At 45.6% G+C, this 11,058-nt stretch overlaps 1 protein-coding gene across 1 annotated transcript in view; it reads left to right on the top strand.

The window, feature by feature from the left end:
* Positions 1–4,072: 4,072 nt before the first annotated feature.
* The window catches only part of SYNRG (synergin gamma), an 88,358-nt gene continuing 81,372 nt past the window's right edge, over positions 4,073–11,058 (top strand). The window contains 3 exon segments of the mRNA XM_070945304.1: positions 4,073–4,194; positions 4,196–4,236; positions 4,239–4,425. Coding sequence (XP_070801405.1) covers positions 4,073–4,194; positions 4,196–4,236; positions 4,239–4,425 — 350 coding nt within the window.

Genomic DNA, 11,058 nt, shown 5'->3' with positions numbered 1-11,058 from the left:
CAGGCTGGTGTTTTCGGCTTCGTGCTTCTAGGAGCAATGTATGATTGCAGCTGTTTCTTCCTTTTAACTGCTAGTGGGGGTGTGAACTGATTGGGTGGGAGCTTGACTGTGTTCTGATTGGGTGGAGGTGTGTTCTGATTGGTTGGGGGCTTGGCTGTGCTCTGATTGGATGGGGGGTTGGCTGTGCTCTGATTGGATGGGGGTGTGTTCTGTTTGAGTGGGGGTTTGGTTGTGCTTGGTTGATACATACGTATATACCTACACCCATACATATAAATGTTAATCATTGTCCATCTTGAATACATAACGGAAAGAGGAAGCTTGAGAGTTCACAGGTTGATACTGTATGGAACAAAACTGACTGACTCTGGATGCTCTGCTTCAGATCTCCTGAACCCTTTTCCCAGAAGGTAACAAGGCAAACAGGTTGTGAAGAGGATGTATAGCGTCCCAAACAATCCTGTGGACCCTGTTCAAGCATCACTTATATGCTCTGTCATGGATAGAAAGGAGTGAACTGCCAATTTTTTCTGGTCATCCTCATCAGTCTGCACCACATATATAACAATAAGGCACAATTGTAGCAGTCGTCTTTTGCACCCTTATTACCTGAGGAATGGATTTAAAAAAATCAATGGAAAGAAGATGGAAAATAACTCTTTTTCAAGAATTCAGATAGTTTGCAAAAATTAAGAGTCTGGTAGCATCTTTTCAGGCTCATTAAAGAGCAGAGGTTTTCATTCTTTTTGAAAAATTTCTTAGCCTGAAAAGGTACCATCTAACTTGATTTTTGAATACCGGATCTTTGAGTTTATAAAACCTAAAACCATATTCTTGTCAATAACCTCAGTCCAAGTGGTTGTGTTGTTAAAATATTAGTTTGTATTTTGGTCTGTGATTATGTGCAATGTTGAGATTAAGTGTGGTAAAACATTGGGAGGTTTTATAGTCATCATGGGTTCCTGCCATTCTAATTTTCAACTGGAATTGCCATACATTCTAGTTTAAGCATGAAATTAACCTTTCATATCCCTGTCCTTATTGGGACAGATTTCTCATGCTTTTAAAGTTGGATGCTTAAGGAGGGGAGCAGAAATGGGAGATACTGTTCCAAGATAGATGAATCCCAAAACTACATGGTCTGTGTTTATATGCCTTGATGGAACAGCAGACTAAAGTGCTGTTAAGAAGCACCAGCTGCCTGCAATTACTGCAAGTTCAAATCTCACCAGGCTCAAGGTTGACTCAGCCTTCCATCTTTTCGAGGTAGGTAAAATGAGGACCCGGATTGTGGGGGCAATAAGCTGACTTTGTATAAAAAAGAACACCGCTTAGGGGGGGCCGAAAGCCCTACTAAGCAGGTATATACAAAAGTATGAAGGCTATTGCTTAATGCATTGTAAGCCGCCCTGAGTCTCCGGAGAAGGGTGGCATATAAATCGAACCAATAAATAAATAAATATTTTCCCACTTTGACAGAGTCTCGTAAAACGAACTTAAATTGCAGTCAATTCAACCAGATGTGTGCACAGACTGTCTGCAAGGAATATAAATGTTCCATTCCCCACCATCCAGTCAGAGCTGAAGAAGCTTCTTGGATGAGAAGCGAAACGTCTTCAAAGAAAAAACCAGAAAGTCCAGTTGCCTCTGGAAAAAGCCCCTTTGGGACAACCATGACCTGGATGACTGAGCATCTCCACAGACATAAACAGATTGAGTTCACTTGACATGCTGGCTGGGGAATTCTAGGAGTTGAAGTCTACACACCTCTTAAAAGTTTCTATGTTTGAAAATAACTCAAATGAACTACTCTTATCCACCATTCAGAAAAGTGGGTCCTGTATAGATGGTACCTATGCAAGCTTTATGGCAGTCGCTCCCTTTCTTCCAAGGACTCTGCTTGCAGCCAGGGTACCTTCCAGAACAACTCTAGCTCCCATTATCCCCAACTGGACATCCCCTGCGATTATGGGGTGAGCGGGCAATTACAAGGTGGCAAGGAAGCCCCTTCTCCCAGGTGCTTGTTGCATCCACTCTGAATGGGAGCTGCAAGGAACGATTGCATCCGGAGTCCCTTTCTGTGCAGGGGACGATTGCATTTGGAATCCTTCCTATCGGGAGTCCTTTCTGTGCTGGGATAATGGCATCTAGAGTCCTTTGTACTGGAAGTTGTTTCTGTGCCAGGGACGATTGCATTGGGAGTCCTTTCTGTGCCGGGGATGATGGCATCTAGAATCCTTCACATCCGCAGTCCCTTTTTGTGCCGGGGACAATTGCATGTTGAGTCCTTCGTATTGGAAGTTGCTTCTGTGTCGGGGATAATGACATGTAGAGTCCATCCATTGCATCGGGAGTCCTTTCTGTGCAGGGGACGATGGCATCTAGAATCCTTCGCATCTGCAGTCCCTTTTTTTGCCAGGGACAATTGCATGTGGAGTCCTTTCTGTGCCGGGGATGATGGCATCTAGAATCCTTCACATCCGCAGTCCCTTTTTGTGCCGGGGACGATTGCATGTGGAGTCCTTTCTGTGCCGGGGATGATGGGATCTAGAATCCTTCGCATCCGCAGTCCCTTTTTTTGCCAGGGACAATTGCATGTGGAATCCTTTCTGTGCCGGGGACAATGGCATCTAGAATCCTTCGCATCTGCAGTCCCTTTTTTTGCCGGGGACGATTGCATGTGGAGTCCTTTCTGTGCCGGGGATGATGGCATCTAGAATCCTTCACATCCGCAGTCACTTTTTGTGTCGGGGACGATTGCATGTGGAGTCCTTTCTGTGCCGGGGATGATGGCATCTAGAATCCTTCGCATCCGCAGTCCCTTTTTTTGCCGGGGACGATTGCATGTGGAATCCTTTCTGTGCCGGGGACGATGGCATCTAGAATCCTTCGCATCTGCAGTCCCTTTTTTTGCCGGGGACGATTGCATGTGGAGTCCTTTCTGTGCCGGGGATGATGGCATCTAGAATCCTTTGCATCTGCAGTCCCTTTTTTTGCCAGGGACAATTGCATATGGAGTCCTTTCTGTGCCGGGGATGATGGCATCTAGAATCCTTCACATCCGCAGTCCCTTTTTGTGCCGGGGACAATTGCATGTTGAGTCCTTCGTATTGGAAGTTGCTTCTGTGTCGGGGATAATGACATGTAGAGTCCATCCATTGCATCGGGAGTCCTTTCTGTGCCGGGGACGATGGCATCTAGAATCCTTCGCATCTGCAGTCCCTTTTTTTGCCAGGGACAATTGCATGTGGAGTCCTTTCTGTGCCGGGGATGATGGCATCTAGAATCCTTCACATCCGCAGTCCCTTTTTGTGCCGGGGACGATTGCATGTGGAGTCCTTTCTGTGCCGGGGATGATGGGATCTAGAATCCTTCGCATCCGCAGTCCCTTTTTTTGCCAGGGACAATTGCATGTGGAATCCTTTCTGTGCCGGGGACAATGGCATCTAGAATCCTTCGCATCTGCAGTCCCTTTTTTTGCCGGGGACGATTGCATGTGGAGTCCTTTCTGTGCCGGGGATGATGGCATCTAGAATCCTTCACATCCGCAGTCACTTTTTGTGTCGGGGACGATTGCATGTGGAGTCCTTTCTGTGCCGGGGATGATGGCATCTAGAATCCTTCGCATCCGCAGTCCCTTTTTTTGCCGGGGACGATTGCATGTGGAATCCTTTCTGTGCCGGGGACAATGGCATCTAGAATCCTTCGCATCTGCAGTCCCTTTTTTTGCCGGGGACGATTGCATGTGGAGTCCTTTCTGTGCCGGGGATGATGGCATCTAGAATCCTTCACATCCGCAGTCACTTTTTGTGTCGGGGACGATTGCATGTGGAGTCCTTTCTGTGCCGGGGATGATGGCATCTAGAATCCTTCACATCCGCAGTCCCTTTTTGTGCCGGGGACGATTGCATGTGGAGTCCTTCGTATTGGAAGTTGTTTCTGTGTCGGGGATAATGGCATGTAGAGTCCATCCATCGCATGGGGAGTCCTTTCTGTGCCGGGGACGATGGCATGCGGAGTCCTTCAGCAGTCCTTCCTGCCCCTGACCAGAGAGGGGGGGGGGGTGGCCTAGATGGCCACAAGGGCTCCCTCCGGGAGGCTCCACCCCGCCAAGCCTCCAGAGACCGAGGAGCGTAGTAAAAAAAACCCTTCAGCAAACACCCCGCCTGCCCGATCCAGCCATCCAGGGAGAGAGCGAGAGAGCGCACCGGGCTCTGCCCCGGAAGTGGCGGCGGCGGCCCAGCTGACAGGAGGCGGAGGCGGCGGCAAAATGGCGCTGCGGCCGGCGGGGCTGGGGGCCGGAGCCGCCCCCGCCGGGGTGCCCACCGTCTCAGCCGGACCGCCGGGGATGCCGAACGCAACGACGGGCGGCGCCGGAGCAGCGACAGCGGCGGCAGCAGCCGCGGGAAGCCCCGGACCGGCCAGGTAGCCCAGCCCCGGAGGGCGAAAGAGAGATTCATGGGAGGGGGGAAAGAAGGGGAGGGTCGTGAGGGGCTCCATTGTGTCCTATGCTCCGCCTGTGTGTGTGTGGGGGGGGGGCGTGTCTCGTCCTCTTTTGGGGAGGGGGGAGGAATGGCAAACCGGCTGAGAGTGCGTGGGTCGGCTGTGACACGCCCGTGGGTGGGTGGTGGGTGGGGTGGGGGGCTACTACACCAGATCCACCCCCTGCTTGCTACTCAAAGGGGGATCCGGTGGGGATCCTCCATCCACTCGTGGCCTTGCTCGCCCGAGTGCAGAAGTGGGTTCCAGTGGATCTCCAGGATGGGTCAAGAAATCCACCTGGTTCCTCCAAGGCAGTGTTTCTCAACCTTGGTAGCTTGAAGATGGGTGGACTTCAACTCCCAGAATCCCCCAGCCAGCAGCGCTGGCTGGGGGATTCTGGGAGTTGAAGTCCACCCATCTTCAAGCTACCAAGGTTGAGAAACACTGCTCTCCAAGGGTTTGAGTTTCTCTTGCAGGCAAAACTCATAATATAGGTCTCATTCTGTGATCAGTCCACCCCACCCTGTGTGCCAGGTGTCCCCATCCGCGCTGCCCTCTTCCGTCTTCAGCTTAGGATCCGCAACTGAGCCCAGAATTTATGTTGCTAAGTGAGGCATTTGTTAAGTCTTTTGAGCTCTGCCCCGTTTTACCACCTTCCGGGCCACGCTTGTTAAGTGAATCGCTGCAGTTCGATCCGTTTAATAACCTGGTTGTTAAGTGTGTCAGGCTGCCCCCCGTTGGCTTTGCCGCAAAAGGGGCACTGCAACCGTCGTAAATGTGAGTCCGTTGTCAAGCTGGCTTGACCCCATCCTTACGGTTTTAAATTTATAATTGGTTTTAATTGGGTTATTTTAAATTGATGGCCAAAAGTATTTAATGTTTTTTAAATTGTTTTTAAATTTTATATGTTGTGTTTTTACCGTGGCTGTTCACCGCCCTGAGTCCTATTGGAGAAGGGCGGTATACAAATTAAATAAATAAATAAATAAATAAATAAATAAGCATCCGAGTGTAAATCATGTGACCGTGGGGATGTTGCAACGGTCGTCCGTGTGCAAAAACGGTCGTGAGTCCTTTTTTCCAGTGCCGTTGCAACTTCGAAGGGTCACTACATGAACTGTTGTAAGTCGAGGACTACCTGTACTGAGTCTGCATACAGACGTACACAGTGTGATGCCAGTAAAGGAGAATATTTGTAGCTCGGGGTTGAAGTGAGGGGTCAATCAATCGGAATAGACCCTGGAGGCAGGGTGAAATCCAGCAGGTTCTGACAGGTTCTGGAGAACTGGTAACAGAAATTTTGAGCAGTTCGGAGAACCGGGAAATATCACCTCTGGCTGACCCCAGAGTGAGGTGGGAATGGAGATTTTGCAATATCCTTCCCTCAGGAGTGGGGAGGGAATGGGGATTTTGCAATATCCTCCCCAGGAGTGGGGAGGGAATGGGGATTTTGTAATATCCTTCCCTCAGGAGTGGAGTGGGAATGGAGATTTTGCAGTACCCTTCCCCTGCCACACCCACCAAGCCACACCACGCCCACCACGCCACACCCACAGAACTGGTAGTAAAAAAAATTTGGATTTCCCCACTGCCTGGAGATCTTCTAATCTATCCCCCTGTTCAAGCACAAACCAGGCCAGATCTCTCGAAAGAGGGGGGAAAACATGTAGAGGAAAGGAGAAGTTACAGAATCTACCTTCTTACCTTTTTGAAACAAGCATGGAAAGTGAAAGTTACAATATTACAATGCCCTTTTTCCTGTGACCCATGCAATGTATGGATCCAGAGCCCGACCAGCCATGATTAAGCTTGGAAAGAGGATCTCAACTGTCTAGTCATGGCAGGTAATTTCTATAGAGCTGGAAGGGACTTTTGAGATCTTCTAGACCAATCCCCTGCTCAAGCAGGAGACCATTTCAGTGGCTGTCCAGTCTCTTCTTAAAAACTTCCAGTGATGGAGCACCCACAACTTCTGGAGTGAAGTCGTTTCACTGATTAATTGTTCTCACTTGTCAAGAAATTTCTCCTTAATTTGTTTGCTTCTCTTCTTGATTAGTTTCCATCCATTGTTCCTTGTCTTGCCTTTGGAAAATAAGTTGGCCCCCTCTTCTTTGTGGCAGCCCCTCAAATACTGGAATATTGCCAAACCATTTCATAAAAGCTTTGAGAGTCCTGGTGCTTGGTTGTTTTCTTGCAGACATTTCATTACCAAACTAGATAACATCATCAGTGCTAGTTGATGATGACTAGTTGACTAGCACTGATGACGTCACCTAGTTTGGTGGGTATTTATGTGGTGTATATATGCAAATGTGTACGCACACTAATTGAGCATTGTTCTGAATGCATTGATAACTGGTATATATAAAATCCCACTCTCCTATGAATGTTTATTGGAGGTAGTTATTTAATTTATAGGTAGTCCTTGGTTTACAACCATTTGTTTAGTGATCGTTGGAAGTTACAGCCCTGGAAAAAGTGCCTTATACCCATTTTTCACACTTATGACCCTTGCAGTATGCCATAAGTTGAAGACTACCTGTATATGGCTTCCTGTTCCAAATTCATCTCTCTTGCTGGCTAATATCAGTTTAAAATGCCATAAAAATATATAGTATAACCTCTCTCTCTCTCCATTTTTCTGAATATATTCAAACTCTCTCTCTCTCCCTCCCTCTCTCCCTCTCTCCCTCTCCCCATACATACATAACAATTTCATTTTCTGTATGTCATAGAATAGAATAGGAATGGGAATAGAATAGAAATAGAATAGAATAGAATAGAATAGAATAGAATAGAATAGAATAGAATAGAATAGAATAGAATAGAATAGAATAGAATAGAATTGAATTGAATTGAATTTTTTATTGGCCAAGTGTGATTGGACAGATAAGGAATTTGTCTTGGTGCATATGCTCTCAGTGTACATAAAAAGAAAAGATACATTCGTCAAGAATCATAAATATAAAGAGATAAGATTTTTCTTCCTTTCTTTTTCTTTTTCTGCACTCAAATCCCCACAGAATGTTGAGATTTTAAAATAAAACTTTATTATAAACAAGCAAAAACAATTTTAACAACCAAGGGGGCTCTTATCCCTTCTTCATGTCTAAACTCTCGGCCCAGACGTAATGCTAAATAGATTTTAATGTCCTTTAGCCTCATAGATCTCTTTTCAGTAATAGAGATTGTTTTATGATGAAAATAGTATATGTTCCTTCCTTCTTTCTTCAACCTATTTACAAAGGAAGTGAATATTTCAAATCATTATAATAATACAGGTAAAGTAACACACACACACACCTTGAGTTGAGTTCAATTTGTGGTGAGTACAGGAACATATGTATACAGAGCTCTTTTTTGTCAACACAAAGGAAGTGGTTTGTCATTACCTGCCTCCAGGATTGTGTGGGTGTGTTTGTTTGTTTATTTATTTCTGAGTCTAGCCCAGTGTTTTTCATATTGTGGCAACTTTAAGATGTCCGGACTTCAACTCCCCAAAATTCCCTAGCCAGCATATTGCCTGAGGAATTCTGAGAATTGGTGAAATCCACACATCTTGAAGTTGCCAAGTTTGAAAAAACAATGACTTTAGCCTTTAACTCTGAGGCCAGTTTGATTTAGTGGTGAAGCCTCCAGGCTGCAAGCCAGGAGCTGTGAGTACTAGTTCCACCTTAGCTATGAAAGCCAGCTAGGTGACTTTAAGCCAGTCACTCACTCTTAACCCAATTCATCACACAGGGTTATTGAGGAAAATAGGAGGAGGAGCAGGGGTGGGATGCTACGGGTTCACCCAGGTTCGGGAGAACCCGTAGCTAACGTTATGGCTGGTTCAGAGAACCTCCAAATCCCACTCCTGGCTGGCCCCACCCACCCTACGCCGCCCCTCCCAGGAATCTCCACATGGCCTGTTTTTGGGGGCTCTGGGAGGGGGAAAAAGGGGCTTCCGGAAGTCCGAAAACAGTCTCCTTTCCAGCCTCCGGAGGGCCTCCAGAGCCCAGGGGAGGCAGTTTTCGCCCTCCCAGAGGCTCGAGGAAAGCCTCCAGAGCCTGGGGAAGGCGAAAACATCCCCCACCACCACCATGGTGCATGAGGCTGGCTAAGCCACGCCCACCATGGCCACGCCTACCCAGCAACCGGGCAGAGAACCCGTTGCTGACATTTTTGAAACCCACCCCTGAGGAGGAGGGAGTAATATTGTGTGTGTTTGCCGCCTTGAGTCATTTATCAAAATAATAAAGGCGGGACATAAATAAATAAATATTTCCCGGTGATTTCTTTTTGAGTGAGTACTAATCACACCCAATGGTCACTCATATTCTAGCCCCCTCAATAATGTACTATTAAGAGACTGAATTATAAAGAACTGTACAGGTGTGGTCCTCAAATTACGACCACACTTGGGACCAAAATTACTGTTACTAAGCCATTGTTAAGGGAGCTGTGCCTGATTTCACAACTTTTTTCCCCACGGTTGTTAAACAAATCACAGCAGCCGTTAAGCGAATCTTGTGGTTGTGAAGTGAATCTGGCTTCCCCCATTGCCTTTGCTTGTTGGAAGCCAGCTGGTGATCACATGACACCCTCCCCCCCCCCGGGACAGAGCAACTGTCATAAATAACATGCCAGTTTCCAAGTGTCTGAATTTTGATCATGTGACCATGAGGAGACTCCCAACAGTCATAACTGTGAAAAACGGTCACCAGTCATTTTTTTCAATGCTGTTATAACTTCGAACGGTCACTAAACAAATGGTTGTAAGTCGAGGATTACCTGTATAGGGTTGAGGAAGGAAAAACATTTTTGGTATAAGAAGCTCAAGATTTTTAGACGGGGTTCTGCCTTTATTGGCAACAGTAACAGTGAACAGTATTTCAAAATAGCTAGAATTAGTGATCCATTTTCTCCTTAAAAAACAATATTATAGTCTTGTCCACGGTTAAAACCCCCCGAATTAATTTTTGCTTCTTATCAAAGTTCTTTTGAAATCTCAGCCTACTCTACTGACACACTAGGATATGAGTAAGCTAATAAAAGGTTTTGTGCGCAGATAAGCTTTGGCGCGTTTGATTAATGAATATTCATTTCCTTTTATTACAGAGAAATAGATGACAGACAGGCCCAGGGCTTTTTAAAAGTACCCAGACACTGCAGGCGGTTATATCTGTAAAGAGTGACCGGTTTTAATTAAACACAAGTCTTGCAGATTGTATGTAATTTTTGTAGAAACTTTAGCATCAGAAAAATAATAGTTTGGCATTATCTTTTTTCTTGAACTTTGAGCGTAATTAATAAATGTTCTTCGTTTTCCTGCATAAGTTCTTATAAATAAATCACCCCTTCTTTAGAAAGACATCTATGTTTAATGATTTTTCCTTTCTTTCCTTCCCTCATTAAATGGCAATGAGTAAGGCCAGGCTGGGTTGTGTGACAGTACCTTTTGTGGATATCTGCTCTGCTTTTCCTTGTTGTTGTCACCATCAGCACCGTAGGATATCTTATTCAGATATCAATAGGGGAATTTAACTATAATATGCAGATATGAACTCTAAAATCAGATGGGTTGACCTCTGTTGTAGGCTTGGTATGATTAATCAAGCCACCCACCTCCACAGGTAGATATTAACTTCTGCTTTTTTGTATTCTGAATTAGATCTGCTGTATGGATAGATCAAATTTACCCAACCTGATGCGCTCCAGAGATATTTGAGCCTTTGCTCCTAGAATGAACAGCTATTAATTGGAGCACTGTATGTGTATATGTGGGGTGAGATCCATGTTTTTCAGCTCAGCAACGTGAAGATGTGAGGACTTCAACTCCCAGAATTCCCCAGCCAGGAGATGAAGTCTATACATCTTTAAGCGGCCAAAGTTCAAGTTTAGTGACTATTTGAAGTTACGAGGCCACTGAAAAAGTGGTTTATGACAGGTTTTCACACTTATGATTGTTTGCAGCATCCACATAATCACATAATCAAAATTTGGGCGCCTGGCAACTGGCATGTATTTATGACAGTTGAAGTGTTCTGGGGTCATACGATCACAATCTGTAAGCTTCCCAGCTGGCTTCTGACAAGCAAAGTCAAATAGGGGAAGCTAGATTTGCTTAATGACTGAATGATTCACTTTACAGTTGCAGTGATTCGCTTCACAACAGTAGCAGAAAAGGTTGTAAAATGGGTGCCACTCATTTAATAATGGTCTTGCTTAGCAATTAAGTCAGTTCCTAAATGAATCTGGATTCTCCATTGACTTTGCTTATCAGAAGGTTGCAAAAGGTGATCACTGCAACCATCATAAATACAGGCCAGTTGCCAATCTTCCGAATTTTGGTCATGTGACCCCAAGGATGCTGCAACAGTCGTAAGTATGAAAAGCAGTCATAAGTGACTTTTTTCAGTGCCGTTGTAACCTCAAACGTTCACTGAACAAATGATTGCAAGTCAAAGGCTACCTGTAGAGTCCACAGTTGAAGATTTTGTAATACTTTCTGTGGAAAAGAACCAATGGCCAGCAAGAAGTGATAACTTGGGGAGCTCCTGTAATGTAAGAAATTGTTCTTAGGGTTGTCAAATC

The sequence above is a fragment of the Pituophis catenifer genome, unplaced genomic scaffold (genome assembly GCF_029215685.1).
Source record: "Pituophis catenifer annectens isolate HBS135680 unplaced genomic scaffold, rPitCat1.0.hap2 SCAF_1, whole genome shotgun sequence".
Classification (NCBI taxonomy): Eukaryota; Metazoa; Chordata; class Lepidosauria; order Squamata; family Colubridae; genus Pituophis; species Pituophis catenifer.
This window is presented reverse-complemented; position numbering and strand designations above follow the sequence as displayed.